General features: G+C 42.5%; 1 protein-coding gene across 1 annotated transcript in view; it reads left to right on the top strand.

The window, feature by feature from the left end:
- The window catches only part of ADAMTS18 (ADAM metallopeptidase with thrombospondin type 1 motif 18), a 155,268-nt gene that overhangs the window by 88,855 nt on the left and 46,052 nt on the right, over window positions 1-20,361 (top strand). The window contains exons 13-18 of the mRNA XM_024735716.1: window positions 3,429-3,524; window positions 7,672-7,820; window positions 13,709-13,881; window positions 18,062-18,192; window positions 19,049-19,172; window positions 19,901-20,145. Of these exons, the coding sequence (XP_024591484.1) occupies window positions 3,429-3,524; window positions 7,672-7,820; window positions 13,709-13,881; window positions 18,062-18,192; window positions 19,049-19,172; window positions 19,901-20,145 (918 nt within the window). The remainder of the gene's footprint in view (window positions 1-3,428; window positions 3,525-7,671; window positions 7,821-13,708; window positions 13,882-18,061; window positions 18,193-19,048; window positions 19,173-19,900; window positions 20,146-20,361) is intronic.

The following is a 20,361-nucleotide window of genomic DNA, read 5'->3' as shown; positions in this document are numbered from 1 at the left end:
CCCAAAAAAAAAAAAAAAAAAAAAAAAAAAGTCCAGTCCTGAGAAATAATAACCACCAAAACACCAGTTTTATATGGGATTGCATATTTTTCTAGTGCAATTTAAATGTGTAACCATTAGAAATATTTATGCACACACCGTCCACATTTTTTGGTGTATCCTCCATGGTACGTGGATCTTAATTTGGCAAACGCTAGTGAGCTGGAGAAGGCTGAACACGGGACAGATTTGCGGGGACAGCTGGGGGATTTTGTTTTGGACATGTTAAAGCTTGAGACGCTTGATAGAGTTTGATATGCAAGGACCATTAACGTTTTGAGTATGTCACGCTTCCCCTGAAGGGGCATCCAATCTTTAGAATACAACAGAAGAAGGTGGCCAACCAGGGACAGGACAGAACAACATACAGCATTGAGACTCTTTCCTTAAAGAGCCACATCCAGGCAACCTGAGACCTTTGGAGTCTCCGTGGTTATTTTCCTTTCCCTTAAATTATGACTTAAGTCTAGGGAATTATATAGATAAGGAAAAGTTAGATGAATAGGCCGGGGGAAAAAAGAGGGAAGAATAAGCAAAAAGTGCAAACTCTCATTTCTGTTTACTTTGAAAGGAAGCCTTCTCAGAGGGCTCTCGGGTCGTCAGAGCATGTCGTTGGCTATAATTACATTTGACTTCTGTACTTCACCGCAAAAGAAATAACATGTTCATACAGCCTGTCGTATTTCACTCTGGAATCCCTGTGTTTTTGTGTTTTGCTTTATTTTCCTGGTCTTCTCCAGCTACCCCCTTTCCTTAGCCCTGTGGCTTGGCGTTGGCTGTGGGATGAGGGGGTCTCCTTTGCTTTGGTCCACCCTGGGGTCATTTTGGTGGCTGTCACCTAGGCTCCGGGTGTGGGTTATGGCTTTCCCCTGGCTGTAAGAGGGAAAACAATTTAATTCTGAAAGCCTTTCGAACTGCGGCTTTGTTTCGATGGTTACCTCCCTTTCCTCTATTTTGATGTAGGTTATCCTTTTCCCAGCTTAACTTGTCCCACCTATGACCCAATATGGGAGCACACGGAGATGATGAACCTCATTCATTTTGTTGGAAGGCTGCCTTAGGCTTTCTACTAATGTCAGTAGCAGGTCCATTTCCATGGGAAATGTTTCCATATTGTGTCTTCTGAGCTGTATTGAGCTTTGGAAATAGTATGTGTGGTGCCTATCTGGGGCTGCTGCTCGTGGTGGTGTTTCCAAGCAGTGTCCTGCAGGTCCTTCCCTTCTCTTTTTGGGAGAAGAATTTTACGGTCCGTAAGACCAGGCTCACTGCCTGTATCTCTCGTTTCCTTGTGTTTTCTTTTCTCAGTCCTGTGGAACACTTTTTTGGTGAAATATTTCTAAGTGTGTTCTTGCCATATTTTCTAACCATGAAGTGTCTATTAACTGGAATGCTTGGAGAATCAGGTGCCTGCCTGGTTCATTGAATTTTCGAGTACAAGAAGTGACCACAAAAATCATTTTGTATTCTCCCTCATTGTTACTATTTTCCCAAAAATAGATGTGTTCACTTTCTACCTTAGTCAATAGAATGTGGTGAACAAAATGGAATGAGTTTGGCGATTCATGATTTTGACATTCCATTAATGATGTCATTCTGAAAAGCAACTCCACCTTTTGAGCTGGAAGGAATCTGGTTCAGTCCCCTTCCTTTATTTTTTTCTTTTTTTAAATTATTTTTTTATTTTTGGCTGCATTGGGTCTTCATTGCTGTGCGCGGGCTTTCTCTAGTTGCAGTGAGCAGGGACTACTCTTCATTGAGGTGCGCGGGCTTCTCATTGCGGTGGCTTCTCTTGTTGTGGAGCATGGGCCCTAGGCGCATGGGCTCAGTAGTTGTGTCATGGGGGCTCAGTAGTTGTGACTCACGGGCTCTAGAGCTCAGGCTCAGTAGTTGTGGCACACGGGCTTAGTTGCTCCACGGCATGTGGCATCTTCCTAGACCAGGGTTTGAACCCATGTCCCCTGCATTGGCAGGCAGATTCTCAACCACTGTGCCACCAAGGAAGTCCTCCCCGCTCCTTTATAGATAGGCAGCCAAGGCCTGGAGAAGTTGAGAGCTTTCTAGCATCCATTGATGGCACATCCAGGTCCAGAGCAATGGTCAAGGATCCGGACTCTGAAATCAGGCCAGTTTGAGTCCTGCCTTTGCCACTTACCAGCTGGGGGACTTTACAGCTTGAAACTGTCAGTATCTATCTTGCTCAGTTTCCTCATCTCAATGAGTTTATAAGAGGAATTGCTGTTCACCACTAAATGGTGTTAACGACAGTATTTATTTCCTATGCCTGCTGTAATAAATTTCCACAAACGTAGTGACTTAAAACAACTCAAATTTATTTTCCTGCAGTTCTGGAGGTAGACATCTGAAATGCATCACACTGGGCTAAAATCAGGTGTTGGCCAGGTCGTGTTCCTTCTGGAAGGTCTAGAAGAGAGGCCATTCTCTTGCCTTCTCCAGCTTCCCAAAGTGGCTGGCATTCTTGGGTCACGGCCTCTTCCCCCATCTTCAGAATCAGCAACACCTCCCTGAGTCCTCCCCCCGCTGCCATCTCTCTGGTTCTCTTCTGTCTTCCTCTTCCCTGTTTAAGGACCCTTGTGATTACCTTGGGCCCATCTGGAAAATCTAAGCACTTCCCTGTCTCAAGGTCAACGGATTAGCAACATGAATTTTATCTGCAACTTTAATTCTCCTTTGCTATATAACCTAATATAGTCACAGGTTCCAAGGATTAGGACATGGCTGTTTTGGGGGCCATCATTCTGCCTACTACAATCCAGCATGAGAGTTATATTATTTCCTAGGCCTAGTGTAAGAATTAAATTGTCCAAATGCTTGAGAATTATTATAAAGGTGAGGAAGGAACGATGATGATCATTTACACCATTTATCGTTGAGAACAACCCTGTTGGGGCACGTGCTAATTTTATCACTTATTCACAGGTGAGGAAGCCGCTGTGTAAAGGGCTTCTATAACATGTCCATAGGTCCTGCAGCCTGGAAATGCAGGACAAGGATTTGAATCAGACATGCATTATTCCAGTCTTGGTCTGTTCTACTTAAATGATGATGGTGATGGTGGTGATGATGATGGTGGTGATGATGGTTAGAAACCAGATCTCTTAGTTAAAAGGCAAATAGTCTCCAAATTAACTATTGTTACCTCCCAGTCATTACTAAACACACATGAATATATGGGTAGTGTAGAAGTTTCCTGCTTACGTATTTGCTAGGACATATTACTGGTTACCTTGCTACTACTAACTTCACTTGACTCTACTTTCTGGATAGTGCCCCATTTCGGCCACCTGAAAATAGAATGTTTTATACAACAGCTTTGGATATTTTTGTTTTTATTGTATCGTCACCCTTGCCATCTCTTTCTTTCCTTTCAGGACATTTGCAAATCACTTTGGTGCCACCGAGTGGGCCACAGGTGTGAGACCAAGTTCATGCCTGCCGCGGAAGGGACCGTTTGTGGCTTGAGTATGGTAAACTGCCTACTTGTTAGTTTTTAGTTCTAGAGACTTAATAAAGTATAGAACCCAAACTATTTGTACTGTTACCTCAGACTGGAACACTTTGGCTTCATCTGTTTTCGGACTTTGCTTTCAATTAACCAGCATTCTTTAGCAGCTATTCTAAAACTCACTGCGAATATAACCGAGTTGGCTCCATCTTTTAAGAAGGTTTCTTTCCTTTTGCCTTTGTTTTCCATTTTTAGATGGAGGCTTGGGTTCAAATGTTTCTAGTTCAGTGAGCTGGAGGGCTTCATTGTTTACTGTTTGTTTTTTAAACTTGATTCAGTGTAGACAAGCCTTGGGAAGCAGATATTTCCTTTAGTAGCAAAGGAAGGACTGTGCCTCCATACAAAGCCTCTGTGATGCACCTCACAGGACCAGTCATTGAGCTTCTGACATGCCCGATAGCAGCATCCTGTCCCTTATAGCAACATCTCTTGAGGGGCGAGCTGCATCTCCATCTAGGTTGTACAGAAAGGCTTTTCGCTTTCAATATCTTCAACCCTAAGAACCATTTCTATTACAGAAGATTATGGGAGATTTCTGCGTTTTGAAGGAAGGACTCTCATATATGAGTTTCTGTTTTTCTTCCCCTTTCCCAGTAGAGTCTGGAGGGGAAGATACACTTGAGGATGGGGCTTCCCTGGTGGCGCAGTGGTTGAGAGTCCGCCTGCCGATGCAGGGGACACGGGTTCGTGCCCCGGTCCGGGAAGATCCTAAAAGATACACTTGAGGTCCCAGTAAAATGATCCAGATTTGGGGCATAACTTTGAAAGACCATGACAGAGAAGCTGTGAACAATGAGAGAGCTGGAGATTTTGCGGGTTTTTTGGTCTCTGCCATTGGCTCTCTTGAGACAGCCAAGCCTGTAGAAAAGAATTGGCCACTTAAATTGAATTCAATTCCATCATAATTTCTTGACCACTAGATATCAGTGAAATATCTACAGAGATAAATAAAACTCCATTTTATCTCTTCAAACATTTACAGTCCAGGGGGGGAACCTGCACAGAAGCCAATAACTTTGGTTCTTTTTAAACACATCTTCTTGAAGCGCGTAGCTGCTATCGAAGCCCAAGTGAATCAGAAATGAATCCTGCTTGGAAATAGGGGTGCACTTAGAATAAACTACAATGAATGGGTGCCCCAAGATGGCTGTTGGAATTTGAATTTGAAGTTCTTCAGTTGGGTGAAGGAATTTGAATTTGAAGGTCCTCAGTTGGGTGAAAGAGAGACTTTTTCGAAGAGACCAGCAATAAAGGCAAAGACACAGACACACGAAATAAATGAATATTCAGAAGATGCTTTCTGATAGTCATTAAGGCATTTCTTCAATACCTCTAAAAAGATTTTATTTTTTAACTGTTTTTATTTTAAAGAAAATAAATATTAAAAAAATTGAAGCATCATATGCGATTTTTAATCAGATGGCCTGGTCTTAGGAAATCTCAGTTAGCATTCTCAGCGAAAATGTGCAGAAGGGTGTTTTAGCTGTGGTGATACAAAACAATGAATTAATCGAATATGTAAATACTGCTCACATCATTTTTATTTTTGGAGTGTCAGAGTTTCGAACTTGCAACTTGAGGATTAGTGGGCATTCTTTCATTAAGAAAGCAACAGCATTAAACATGAGAGGGATGTACGAGAAAAGATTTATATAGTAAATGAGGAAAATAAGTGATAAATGGCATAGATCAAAGGTCTGTTATGTAAATACACCCAGGATCTAGTTCGACAGGGGCTAGACTGCTTCTGGATTAGACTTAAGTTAATATAGCATGAGATTAATCAGGCCAGAAATTAGAAAATAGATGTCCTTAGACCACTGCCCCCATCTCACTATTTTGAAACACCAGACTATGGTTATACAATAAACTGCGGAAAAGCCCTTACCGGTAAGGTCATCCTCAGTTGAGAGTATTCTGGTAACTTCCACCCAGCTTCACTCCAGTATAATTAGACTGAACTCATAGATATGGTTCTTGGAGTCTTCTTCCGCTAGGGGATGTAATTGGCTGTTCATTAGACTGTAAACTCCATGAGGCCAGGGCCATGTCCTGTAGAGTAGCAGTCACCCCATGTTTTGTTTCTTTCATTGTAACTGAAACCCACCTGAATCCTCCCTGCCCCCTTCTCGCTGGTCCTTCAGTGGTATTTGTGCCACGAATACTGGGTAAATGTGAGGATATGAAAGTCTCATACTTGTATGTAGGTTATGTGTACGAGGAAAGAAAGGTTTGTGCTTGCTGTCTATTATAAAAGGTATCTGCCCAAGTCATGGCCATTTAATTTGAAATTAGAAGCAGTGATAGAAGCATATATGCATAGATCCATATAACTACATGTGTCTATATCTTATGTATTATGTTTTATATGTAACAAACATGCAGATCGTGCATGTATGTGTGTATATTCCTATGTATTCCTGATTTCTCTACTGATTAAAAACGCCAGAGGAGACAAATCTCTGAGCAGCTTAACTTGATACCAGGATGAATATTGAAATAAAAGAAAGGCAAGTTAATTGAAGGATTGGAACAGATCTCAAAACCATATTTCTAAAAAATAAAAAAAATTTCGAGTTAAGATGCATGGGTCAGTCATTTGCCTCCGAGGTGAGTAGTAAATATGTCCTTAGGCTACTGAGTTTAAACCCGGTCTCAGCTGGTTGTGTAGCTAGTTGGGTAGTTTGACTTTGAGCAAGTTAGTATTTCTTTGCTAAATTTCTTTCACTCAGAAAATAGTTATTAACTGTGACGTGCTTTGTGAAGGTTACGTTAGACACTGCATATGAAGTTTTCCCCCATCTCCCCCCCAGCACCATTGTGCACACAGAGAAGCAACTTAATAAACTGTAGCTGCTGTTGTTGTTATTTTTGGCTCTTGTTATTATTTTGTCCCAGCCACTGAGCTCAGTGCCTGAGAGACGCAGCCATTCTTGGTGGGGAAGATTCAGGTTCGTGCTTATGGTTGACAAAATCCTCAAATGACCCATTGCTTCCCCCGTCAAAGTTCTCAACAGCGTTATATGATTTCATGCAAACTCTGAAGTAGCAATTAATCCAGGGAAAAGAAAAATGGAAAACAGAGGAATTCATCAGCACATGGCAAGAAACTGAAGGAAGGAAGCCATCTCTTGACCTAGTCAAAGCGCGCTAGCAACCAAGCCTCACAACAAACCACCACGAAGCCAAGTGTATCACGGGGGAAAAGTGGAGATTTGAACGCGTAACCAACTCCCCATAATTCTGTAACCGATCCCCACTCCTCGGCAGAACCTGGCACGATCCAAACCCCAACCCTTTGGATCTAATTGCAGAGGCTTTTAGGCAAGTGTGCAATTATGCTCTAAATCATGCAGAACTTGCTCGTAATAAAAGCGCCGCAGGGGGAAAAAAGAAAGCACTCCCAGCGGTGAGTGCAACCCCAGAGGACAGAGGTGACCCACAGAACTGGACTGGATGACAAAGAAGAACTCAAATGGAAAGGTCAGCACAGAACACAGCTCTCGGACTGAGCAGATCACCAGCACATGAGAGACCCAGAGCTGATTCAGAAAAGACACTCAGTTCAAAGTCATCAGAGGGTCTGACACAGGGACCTTTCCTATAATCAGAAGGGCAAAGGTGTTATCTAAAAACACAATTTGTGTAGCCTGAAAGCTACTCGGTTTCAACAGAAATGCTCTATAGGGATGATTTGAAATAAAAACGTATGCATCCTTATATCTGTCTTTTGGATGTGATAATCATGATAAATTCTGTGTTCATATCTGAAAAGCTGATTCTCCCGGAAGAAAAATGAGCCCAAGGGTTCTCTGAGCCCCATTGTTTCCAAACGTCAGGGGAGGCTCGCCTTCGTGTCTGCGCTGCCTCCGTAGGCGGTAGGGTAGATCCTTATCTGAACACGTCACCTGGACAGCTCACAAAGCCTGTCCTCTCATACTCAGCCTTCTGGTGACAAACGCCCCTTCTCCCTAGATGTCAGCCTTTCAGAATGAACGTGGGGAAGGCAGGGTACCAGCGTGTAAGCACAGCCAGCAAAAGGGATGCTATCAAGGCATCTCCGCGTGCTTTCCCAGGTGGTCTCTGAAAGTCACACATTCTTTTCACAGTGGTGTCGGCAAGGCCAGTGTGTCAAGTTTGGGGAGCACGGGCCTCGGCCCATCCACGGCCAGTGGTCCGCCTGGTCGAAGTGGTCAGAATGTTCCCGAACGTGTGGTGGAGGCGTGAAGTATCAGGAGAGACACTGCAATAACCCCAAGTAAGGCTCTGACACAAAGTCAGCATTTGTAAGGCATGAACCTTCAGCCTGTTACATATTTGCATATTTGTCTGTCTTGTTTATACCTGTTTATAACTGTAGTTTTATTCCATCTGCTTAATAGCAATCAACGAATGAGGGTTTTACTGCTTGTATATAAAGGCTGTATGCTCTGGGGGAGGTATGATGGGCAGAAACCTCAAAACAGCAAAGGAGTTATTCTCTGTGTGAGTCTGCTGTCACGGACTCCAGTAATGGTGTGAATTCCTTTGTGCGTCTAAATTAGAGCTGCATGCCTGGGATATTGTAGAACAGAGAAGCTTGGCTGGTAGACTCTGTGTGTGTATGTGTGTATGTGTTGCAAACTGATGAACTGGAGAAAGTATGCTGATTTTTGCCTTACAGGAATGTACATCAACATGTGTTGACAGATCAGCCTGACTTTTCGAGAGAAACCAGAAATCCGAAAAACTGTTGCGTGAAATTTCCCAATTTTTAAAATATTGACAACAAATTCAATTTTCTTTAGAAAGATAAAATGCTGGGAGGACTGATCAAAACATCCCTGGGTTGAGATTGGCTTGTGGGCACCATCTGATCTGGTGGTGCTGGGAGTCTGAGCTGCCCTCCGTGCTCTGTGAAATGAAGGTGGTTTTAGGTTACTTTTATCTGCTCTAATTCCCATGTGAAACAAGTGTGAGATGTACATTTCCTGACTGGAGTGGTGATGTCGAAAGAGCTCAGAACTTGGAGATGGAAAGATATGACTCCACATCCTGGGTCTGTCACTTATTAATTGTGTGGCTTTGGGAAGATCGCTTGAACTTGGAGGTTGGATTTATGTATAAAATGGAGATGACAGCGCCCACCTCACATGGTTTGGGCGGATTAGAGATTGTGTCTTTAGAATTCCCGGCACGCTGGGGAGCATCCAGTGGGCATTCGGTAAAAGGTTCTGGGGCCCATGTGGTTTTCATCATTCTCACCCTAAACTCGCCAGGAACACGGGTAACAGAGGGTCAGTGCTCAGAAGCAGCGAGCAGAGGCCTTCCTGATGAAATTGGACTTTGGAGAAGGCTATGGGGGTGAGAAACTGATGGGACCCTGAAAAACTAGTGAATTTAATTTTACCACACGATTCGGTTGGTGACATAGCATGGAGGTTGAGAACAGAGACTCTCAAGCCCGGGAACCTAAGTGGGCCTCCTGTCCACCCCTTCCTTGCTAGGCGGCCTTGGACAGCTAACTCTCCCTGCTCTGGGTCCCTCATTTGTAAAAAGGGGATAATGATGGGACCTACCTCAACTGAGCTGGTACTTGTATAGGGCTTTTCAAAATTGCCTGGTACATGGCAAGCATTGCATAAATGTTTGGTGGATTGCAAATTTAAATAAATAATGAAATTAGAGCAAAAGGAAGTTTTTGAAAAGACAAACTGTACTTCATCTGAGCTGGATCAAGAGGCCAGTTTGTTCCAAAATGTAAGGGAGGGTTTGGAGATGCTTTGACCGTGGTTTGTTAGGTGCTCGCAGTATCTCAGGCTGATCTAGGATCGCTCAGCTTTGGCACTCTTAACATTTTAGGCTGAAAATTTTTTGTTTTGGGGGTTTGTCCTGTATGTGGCGGGGTGTTTAGTAGTAATCCTGACCTCTACCCACTCGATGCCAGTAGGATGAGTCCCCCTGCCCCCAACCTCCAAGTTACGGCAACGAAAATATCTCCAGACTTGGCCAAGCGTCCTGTAGGGGGCAAAGTCATTCCCAGTTGAGATGCTCTGCTCTAATCAGGCCCAATAACTAGGTCTCATGGTAGGGAGGCTTGTGATACATTTGCAGTTTATACCAGATTATTAAGAACACCCTCCTCATGCTTTGAATGTAGCCCGTGTCCTGGATAGAATTGTTAAAATCATTGTGTTACTTTTCATTTTTTGCAGCACATTTCAGGAATCTGGTATTTCATACATCGCAACATTTTACAATCTCGCTACTTTCCCAAGAAAGAAAGAGATTACCTAATTTAATAACTCTGCCGGTGAAGTGCGTGAACGACGCCCCTGAGATTTAAATGAAAACCTCTCTCATATCTGTGGGATTGAGAACACTCATTATAATAGGGCCTTGTTCATGGAAATAGCATACTGTAACTTTAGAGATGCCTATAAAAGAATTAATCGCTCGAGTAGTTCTACTCGGTGCAGTTTTATCATTTTAAACAAGATTAAGGCTAATCAGGATTCTCTTTAATTATGCGCGAAGTCACAAATAAAACAAGTAAATGATCGGCTGCTTCAAGACAATTGAGTCAGTTCTCCATTCTTATTTCACATGGTTGTCGTAAAGCTGTTTTCTTCTCCCTCTTTCAAGTTGCTTATTTCTCGCTTGCTTCAGTTTAAACACTTGGTCTGTTCAGATCAGCCTAACCATCTCATTTTTTCACGTGAAAAGCAATGCGAGCATTTCGTGGCACAGTAATGATGGTTTTCTCAGAACATAGTTTGTTTCATAAAAAATGAATTATTTCTGGTTGGGTCATGGATTTATCCAACTTTTCAGCTTCAAAAGAATTGAAAGGTTATCTGGTTCTGGAATGGCCAGTACCAGGCAAATATGGCCCTTCTTCTTCTTCCCGTGTCTGTGACAGACCTTATTAATTGATCAAAGCCTCCCCACTGTGCCTTCTCAAAAGACTTCTCCAGGCGTTTGCTCCCAATCAGGTTAGAACAGATACGTGAGTTGAAACGTGTTGTCTCCTCTAGTTATTTTGCAAATGGGTAGCCAGGGGAGACAGAGGGTCCCATTCAGAGGAGCAGCTCTTGCTGGGTCACCAAGCTGGACATGGGAGAGTCAGACCAAGATCCCACTGTCTTAGTCCTTACAGTGAACATTTTTTCTGGGTTCCTGGAAGAGAGCCTCGTGAAATGCCTATACACTCTGTTCAAGAAAATTAATAGTGAAAATTCAAATAGTAAAATTCAAATAGTGATAAGTAAGCTTGCTAAGGCATTCTAGAACTCTCCTAAAACATGAGTCGATTTGAGAAAGAATGTCGTGCCTCTGGAGTCACAGTGCCAGGAGAATCGTTGAATCATATCTCTGGCCCATTTTTCAACCAGTAAATTCTGGGCTCGGCTGATTATCAGAATCATCAAATGTGCTTTAAAAAGCACTGATTTCTTGATATCCCTCATCATGTATTTTTATTGAGAAAGCCTGCAGAGGGCCCAGGAATATCATTTATGTATATGTGTCCGTGTGTGTATGTAAATCACATATATGTAAATATATGTGTGTATATGTATGTGTTATATACATATATATATATATATTTTTTAAACAGAGCTTCCCAACTGATATTAATGATCAGCCACTCAGCCAAGAATAACCATTTGTAGTCAGGAGTTGGTAAATTATGCAGAAGCAAATATGGGTATACTTTATAGTAGCTTAATACAAAGAAAAAATCAGGTGCCTAGATATTTGTTTTCTGGTGTTTTTTTTTTTTTTTAATGATAAAAGAACTCATTGTACCAAGGGACATCATGGTAGAATTTTATGTTAATTTATCCTAATACCCACGTTCAAAGCTGCAGAAAAAAATGTATCTGTAATTGAGGATTTGATGACAAAGTCCAAATTTTTGCCAGTCATTAAAAGTAGAAAGCACTTTAAAATAGTTACAATTTGTTTGTGCTAGCTAGGCTGTAGACTCTGCCCTAAATTCTTTACCAACATTCTCTCAGGTAATCATCACAGCTGTCCTCATTTTACAGATTTAGGTGGTTAACTAAAATTGCCTAAAGTTAAGCTGGGAAAGGGCAGAGTCTGTTTCGATTCAGGTCTGCTTCACTGTCCAAGGCCAGTTCCCTAACCACTGGACATCACTGTCTCCCTCTTGGTCTTCTCATGCCCCGCCCCTCTAGCCTAACTCAGTTAAATGCATGCCTGGCAGGGCAGGACCGGCATCCGGGAGAGCCCAAAGGGATGAGGTTGAGCTCTGTTCTGTCTCTTTCTAGACATGTGACCTTCGCTGAGCACGTTTTGGAAGCTCTATTAGCCGTTTTCCACTTCATCTATAAAATGAGGGGATGGCTCTATGAGTTTTGAGGTCTTTCCCGTGTTACAGTGTCTGACTTGAAGCAGTCACACGTGGTCCTCTTTTACTTTATTGAATTTGAGTAGTCTAAATGAAGTTCATTTGTAAACTCTCCGACAAGAAAGACGCTGAGAAAATTTTAATTATGACTCATAAAGATGCACAGGAATAGAGTAAGGCTCTCATATGGCACTTTAAGGTTTTTCGAAATGCGTTTCGGATAATGATTTACGAAGTCTTCAGGGATTTAATCTAGCACAGTGACTGTTGAATGTTTTAGTAGTTGTTCCAGAATGTTTTGAAATAGCTGAAAAATCTCATTCTGGCGGTGTGACACTTCCCGTTTCTGTTGAATCCATTTTAGCATAGGGGAATTTGATAAAATGTGCTGAAGCAAATCCAGGGGTGTTTTATAGCATTCCTGTGCTTCCTAAAGAGACAAGGAATTTTAATCACAGAAATTTATTAACTTGGAGCCTTCTTTCATGTTACATGTTTGCCCTGAGCCTCTGTAAGAGGTGATCCGTAGTTGGGATCTAGCCTTAGGAGAAAACTACAAAACAAAGTGGGAATGAAAAGAAGCACTTGCTTTGTGCGAGGAGTCAGCTGGGTAAGATGTCCCTGGTAACTTTCAGTGTGGCTGACGCTCCTTTTTACTTTGCTTTCCGGTCTTTGCAGTCTGCCTAGCGAGATCTTAAAGAGCTTGCCATTAGATCACAATTATTTATGTTCTAATGGGATTCCCTACTCTGGAAATCCATTTCCCATTGTGCTTGGCAGGAAAGGAGCAGGCCACCTGCAACGTTAAAAAGTGGTGATGCAGATGAAAACAAGGACATGTTTTTCCCCCCAGAATTTAGAATCCATTAGAATAAAACACGCGTGAGTCTGACAGTCATCAAGCTATCAGCTCAGTGACTGACAAAGCTGGATTGGAAAATATGGCATGTAATATCGTCAGTGTCTTGACTGACCTTCTACGTCAGGGGTCCCCAGCCCCCGGGCTGCGGACTGGTACCGGTCCACGGCCTGTTGGGAATCGGGCCGCACAGCAGGAGGTGAGTGGCGGGTGAGGGAGTGAAGCTTCATCTGCCGCTCCCCATGGCTCGCGTTGCCTCCCGAACCATCCCCTGCCTTCCGCCCCCCACCCCGGTTCCTGGAAGAACTGTCTTCCACGAAACTGGTGCCTGGTGCCAAAAAGGTTGGGGACCGCTGTTCTGCATCACAGCAGGCGCATGGCAAGCTGTAGGAGGATTATGGGAGTGGTCAGAGATGGCAGACAAGCTGGGGAGGAGTTGGGTCTGCGTTGGAAGAGCTTTGATGCCAACACATGGGGCGTGTGTGTTTGCATGTGTAGCGCACAAGCACGCATCTACATTAACAAGAACATTTAGGTGTGTTTACAGATTTCCCTAACGCATGAGGTGATAGGATGAGTGTCAAGAATATGCCTTCATCAGTCTTTATGGAAATCGCCAGAATGTAAAAATTGGCTCAGAGGTGGCAAGTAAGTTTGGTCTAACATGGAAATTGATGAGCAGTGGTAGTGGCTACCCAAGGGCTATGCTGAGAAAAGAAAGCAAAGAAAAAGAAAAATCCTTGATTGATTAGTTATGTCTGCCGTGGGTATAAGAAGGGTTGGGACACAAGGGTAGTAGACTACATATTTCCATTTTTGTAATGGACTGCATACACTGTGACCATGATCATCTTGACTGTCCCTCCTTATATTATTGCCTGTGACTAATAGCCTTTTGATTGCTAGTATTGAAGATCTTTAATTTTCCTTTTAGGCCTCAGTATGGTGGCAAGTTCTGTCATGGCTCTAGCCGTGTACATCAGCTGTGCAGTATTAACCCTTGTAATGAAAATAGCTTGGATTTTCGAGCCCAGCAGTGTGCAGAATATAACAGCAAACCTTTCCGTGGATGGTTCTACCAGTGGAAACCCTATACGAAAGTGGAAGGTAATTTGGTCTCTACGAACCTCAAACAAATATGTTTCTATGTGAACAGTAACGTGAGTGAACAGCACAGAAGAAGTTGCTGCCTGTGTAAAAAAGTTTCCATGTTTACCTTTCATTCCCCAGACCCGTCCTGGCCCAGTTTTTCATTCATTTCTTTAGGTTTTGTTTATTTTTCCACACTTTTTTTTTTTTTTTCCACAAGACACCCCTTTCCTCCCACATGAAGAGTTCATGTGTTTGGAATGTACTTACGTTTCTAAACTTACCTTTGACATTTCAGCAATTAAGTCTCCCAGGGACGTTAATTGAAATTGGTATGAATTGTCCAGACCAAAAACTCATGAAACCATATATGCCCCATAGAGACACCACACTCGGTACCTGAGGTGGTAGATGATTACAAGCATGGAAAGGCTTTGCAGAGTGTACACACACACACACACGCACACACACACACACACGCATCATGAATAAAAAATGTCTCTGTATTAAGTTCTTGGTACTTATTATACCTTAAAGTAATGGCTTGTATTTGACCTTTTATGTTGATTTGATTTGATCTTGGCTGAGCATCAGAATTTATTCTTGTTACCATATGTACAAAGTACAAGTACCAAATTTAACGTACTTTGTGTTACCTGTGCAGAATAAGCTGTCACCATTTTGGTTGTTTCCTTTTCATTTTCGCCATTCACTTGCTTTATCAGAACTCGTCCACTCTTCCTTTGGAAAAGGGATTAACGTGAATCCCAATTGTACGTATGCAGGATGGGAAGAGACCAAATTTAATGATAATTCATGGGAAATAAGATGGAGGACTGCTTCTGTGCGAAAGCTCAGAATGAACCTATATAATCAGAGACCAAAAAGAAGCTAATGTGATCAGAGACCTCGTTATGACAAGTAACATCTCCAAATCCAAGGGGATGGTACTACAGCTTTGCTCAACACCAGCCCAGCCGTTGCAGGAGTGTGAATCTAGTTCTGGGTCCAAAAGCTGCTTGTCTAAAAGCACAAATTGGGACCGACATTAAAATTCTGAAATCTGTGTCTTAGGAGAAAGCAGTGAGGGACTGACAGATGTTGACTGTAGGAGAGAAACTAGTTACCTTCAAAAATTCAAAGAGAGATTGAACAGAGGGAGATTTCAATTTATTGGAAATTGCTTCTGAAAACAATTAATTCACGTGCTCAGAAATTCCTATGGTTCCTGTGGCCGTGTCCTCAGAGAGACCTTCCTTCCTGTCATTTTCTGAATCCTTTGCCCTGCTTTATTCTTCATTGCTCTTGGTGCGAGAATTGATATTATATTGGCATTTATTCATTATCTTTCTCCCCACAAGAATTATTAGGTTCCCCAGGGTTGAAGCCTCTGTCCGTTTTGAGTATGCTTGTATCTCTCTCACGTAAGAACAGCACTTGGAACAAATGAATAAATAAATATCAACTGTCCTTAATGGAAGCGTGTCCCATCCTGAGCAGTAAATGCTCTATCACTGGAGACATTCTGTCAGGAACTAAGAAATTACCTAGGAAGGGTACCGTGCAGCAGGTTCCCACGAACATTTAGGATAGCTGCAGTTGCTCTCAGTTCTGACACTTGAAGACTTATTTTCTCTTGGCTGTATTCACCCCTAATTCCATGTTTCTCATCTATGGTTCTTCCTACAAGAGTCTCTTGTCCTTCCTTTGCTTTGTCGTCTTGGATAACCCTTGGTCTTTCCCACATCTTCCTTTAAATATAGCGTGCACAGAATCTGTTGTTATCATCCTTTAGATAAGTTGTGGGTTCAATACATAAAGAGAAAGTGAAGCAGATAAACTTTGTGACTTATAAAATGGTTTTTGATTTCAAATTTCTTTCACTAATATTATTGCAGTTTTTACCAGGTAGGGAGCCTGGCATTTCATTCATTCACTCAACAGATGTTGACTGAGTACTTACTGCCTGGGAGACACTCTGCTAGATACAGCGGCGAGTACATTGAATAAAACAGAGACCCCAGGAACTTCCCTGGCGGTCCAGTGGTTTAGACTCCGCGCTTCCACTGCAGGGGGCATGGGTTCTATCCCTGGTCAGGGAACTAAGATCCCACATGCCACTTGGCCAAAAAATAAAGAATAAAAAACAGACACTTAGGGTCGCACATCCTAGAGTGGGGAGACAGAAAAGTTAAGGCCTTCTCATCCTTCCCTCTTCTCCTTTTGATACTTATTTAAAATCGAAAAGACTGACCATGATTTGAAGGTCTGTGCCATTCATGCAGTTTGGGAAAGAATTTATTCATAAACGTAGACAGTCTTTGTCTTCCAGTGATGAGTTTCCTTCTTCTTGTTTCTTTTTTTTTCTTTTTTTTTTTTGCGGTACGCGGGCCTCTCACTGTTGTGGCCTCTCCCGTTGCGGAGCACAGGCTCCGGACGCGCAGGCTCACTGGCCATGGCTCACGGGCCCAGCCACTCCACAGCATGTGGGATCTTCCCGGACCGGGGCACAAACCCGTGTCCCCTGCATCAGCAGGCGGACTCTCAACCACTGCGCCACCGGGGAAGCCCCTTGTTTCTTTTTTTTTAATTGAACTATAGTTGATTTACAATGTTGTGTTAGTTTCAGGTGTACAGGAAAGTGATTCAGTTGGTGTGTATATATATATTTTTTTTTTTTTTCCAGATTCTTTTTCATTACAGGTTATTACAAGATATTGAGTATAGTTCCCTGTGCTATGGAGTAGGAAGGACCTTGTTGTTTATCTGTTTATATATAGTAGTGTGTATCTGTTAATCCCAAACTCCTAATTTATCCCCTGCCCCGGCTTCTTTGTTTCTTTCTAATAGACTAGTTCCTAAACTTTCCCAGGAACCTGTACTGGAAAAACTGAACTTTCTAGAACTTGTTAATTCCTGGGAATGAGGGAGAAAAAAGAGGGTAACATGTCTTCCAGCTCCCTAATCTCATATGCACAGGGTAGGAGGCGTGAGATAAAACTTCTATTAGAAAGAATTCCTAGGTGAGAAAAAAATGGAATCCATCCACATGGCTGCATATTTGGACCATAATAATTTCACTGCCTTCATATTTTTGACTTTGTCTTTTATTGAGAGGTTTCATGAAGCACAACCGTTTGCAAACTGTTTACACGTTTGTTGTAAAACTGTTATCAGGGATATCACACAGTTGCACATCAGGTCTCATGGGAGAAACGTCATCTGGAATTCCTGGCCAAGAAAGAACTCTTTCTATTGGAGAAATAGGCACAACTCCTTTCTGATAACAAGTGCTCTATAGAGATAATACTTCTTTGTTTTTGCCTGTGATACCAGAAACTTCTCAGGGACTTAATTATCAATAAAAATTACATTTTTTTAACCTGAATGTTTAGTTTGTTTGCTTCCTCCTCCTTTTCATGATATGATTCTTCTGTATGTTTTATAAACATTATTGACCATATGCCTTTTTTCCAAAGTGCCTAGAATTTTCGCTCTTAACAGACTGAATAAATATGTAAAATAATCCGTGTCCTAAATCACAGTCAGCAGACTATGACCTGTGGGCCAAATCTGGCCCGTTTTTTAAAAATAACGTTTTAGGGCTTCCCTGGTGGCGCAGTGGTTGAGAGTCTGCCTGCCGAGGCCGGGGACACGGGTTCGAGCCCCGGTCCGGGAGGATCCCACATGCCGCGGAGCGGCTGGGCCCGTGAGCCATGGTCGCTGAGCCTGCGCGTCCGGAGCCTGTGCTCCGCAACGGGAGAGGCCACAACAGTGAGAGGCCCGCGTACAGCAAAAAAAAAATAAAAAATTTAAAAAATAACGTTTTATTGGGACACAGCAATTGTCCTTCATTTACATAATGTTAATGGCTGACCTCAGGGCCTGTAAAGCCTTAAATATCTACTATCCAAGGAGGGTAGTGACACAACCCACCAACCACGTGTATTATGGCTGTTACTCAGGATTAGAGAAATAAAATTCTCATGTATCAATGTTAAAGCAGACTTTATATGGACTACTAAAAGGAACTCATATTTTTAAAAGCCACACACATCTGCCCAGAAAAGTGTGTGTAACATCTTCCATCTTGATCGTAATAGCTTTCTAATTAAATTTAACTCATCTTTTTGGTACTCGTGTCATTTTCCTATGATTTCCTCTTGACCATGACCTCTTTTGATCTCTTTGCTTCTAGAGGAAGATCGATGTAAGCTGTACTGCAAGGCTGAGAACTTTGAATTCTTTTTTGCCATGTCCAGCAAGGTGAAAGACGGAACTCCTTGCTCCCCACACAAAAATGATGTTTGCATTGATGGGATTTGTGAAGTAAGAGAACATCTCTGCTTTGGGGTGTATGGTCATGCTTGTGTTGCCTCCTATCAAATGCATAGCGTAAGAAGTGTTCCAAGAGATTCTTGGGTCTGGATAAAAGCAGGTGGTGTGGGGGGAAGAGGGTAACATTTTCCAGTTGGATGTGAGTTTTATCTCCAAATTCCCTCTTAATTTCTGCATGACCCCCGTCCAGTGTTTTGAGTTGCCTTTTCACTCTTTCCACATATGGCGATGATGATATATTCTACTTTACACAGTAGTTGTCAAAATTCAATTAGAATGTAAATAATAGTAGTAGTAGACTTTTCTTTCGTGTTCACTAAGTATTTTCACTCTGTGATTAGAACCTCGTAAGTGTGTTTGGAAATAGCACTCTGTTTATTTCAGATTAGTTTTTCTTTTTCTTCCGGGATCCACTTTCTCTTTGGTCTTAATTTGATTGTGAGCTCTGTGATCTTTTAAGGGTTGTGTGTGTGTTCGTGGTGGGGAAGGGGGTGGTGTCCCAGCATTTTTATTTTTCACTGGTAGAGCTGGCCTGAATAAATTCCCCTCCCATTAGTAGCAGTGGTGACGTTTCATTCCAGTTTTACAGATGTCTGTAAGTTATGTAACTTACCTGATCTTACATCCAGTCATGACAGATTTGAATGCCTAGGATTTGAATGCCTAGTCAAACTTGAGACTCTGCTTTTAACCGTAAATCTGCCCTACCTTCCTAATGTTCAGTAAATATGGAAAACCATGTACCTCTTGGTTATTCTAAGCTACTGGCTTCTATAGTCTTTTTCTTTTCTCCCTTTTTTTTTTTTTTTTTTTTTTTTTTTTTTTTTTTTTTTTTTTTTGGTTACAGCCAGTGGGATGCGATCATGAACTTGGCTCCAAAGCAGTTTCAGATGCCTGTGGGGTTTGCAAAGGTGACAATTCAACTTGCAAGTTTTATAAAGGCCTGTACCTCAACCAGCACAAAGCGAATGGTAAGTGATGCTGCAAATTCAGTGCTGTCATTGGTGGGACACACCCTTTGCTGCTGAGCAAACTTAAGTCATGCTCAGTACGCTTGAGCCTTTTACTAACTCACCTGACACACAGTAGATGATGGCTTTTGGCGCTTATGCAAGAGCAAGGGAGGATCGGTGGGTTTTTCGTGTGAGTAGTTTCATCAATACATACATCCCAGTGGGGTGTTCAGCAAACGCCTTTCTGCTTAGCAATTTCAATATTCTGACCAGGCTGCCATATGCCCCACGTGCATTTGTTAAACAAAGAATTATGAAACTTAGATGGTCCACACTTAAAATGTCAGATGAATATTTGAAGCAATTCTCTCATGATCTTGCGTAGAATTGAACTTTCAGCCCTGTCTTCTTCACATCACTGTTGAGAATAGGTGGCTCCAAGTTCTTTCCAGGTAGATTAAAAATAAAAAGCATCCTTGAGTTGCATGGCCTTTGTGGTTCGGGAAAAGGGAAGAGCGTTTTCTGTCCACACACACGTGCTTGGGAAAAGGTCACCCATTTTCTCTCTCTGGTGTTCCTACCACTTGGAAAATGAAATAACTGAGTGTTTTCACTTCATAAGAGTAGAAATGAGTGTCAGCTGATGATCAAACACCCCACTCTGTAAAAATGGCCACTACCTGTCTCTGAGCCCATCTCCAACGCACGATGTGGATGTCAGAAATGTTCTGTTCTTTTCCACTTAGAATATTATCCGGTTGTCACCGTCCCACCGGGCGCCCGCAGCATCGAGGTCCAGGAGCTTCAGATATCCTCCAGTTACCTCGCCGTCCGAAGCCTCAGTCACAAGTATTACCTCACGGGGGGCTGGAGCATCGACTGGCCAGGGGAGTTCGCCTTCGCGGGGACGGTGTTTGAGTACCAGCGCACCTTCAACCACCCAGAACGCCTGTCCGCGCTGGGACCCACCAATGAGACCCTGGTCTTTGAAGTAAGCCCCTTCTCTTTATTCAGTTCTCAGTGCCTCTTGTGGAATTTATAGTGATGACCCCAATTTGAGCTAGCTTAAAAAAATCCTAGTTCAAATTTGTCTCCTAATAGGCTAAATCTCAATGTGCAAAGGGGAAAAGACAGCAGCTCCATCTGGGGGAAGCGGGCAGGGATCCAATGGGTCCCGGAGAGAATGTGTTGATGTCCACATGCAGAT

Source organism: Neophocaena asiaeorientalis, unplaced genomic scaffold (genome assembly GCF_003031525.2).
Source record: "Neophocaena asiaeorientalis asiaeorientalis breed wild unplaced genomic scaffold, Neophocaena_asiaeorientalis_V1.1 scaffold40, whole genome shotgun sequence".
In the NCBI taxonomy this organism is placed as follows: domain Eukaryota; kingdom Metazoa; phylum Chordata; class Mammalia; order Artiodactyla; family Phocoenidae; genus Neophocaena; species Neophocaena asiaeorientalis.
The sequence above is the reverse complement of the archived record's forward strand: the minus strand, read 5'-3'. Positions and strand labels throughout refer to the sequence as shown.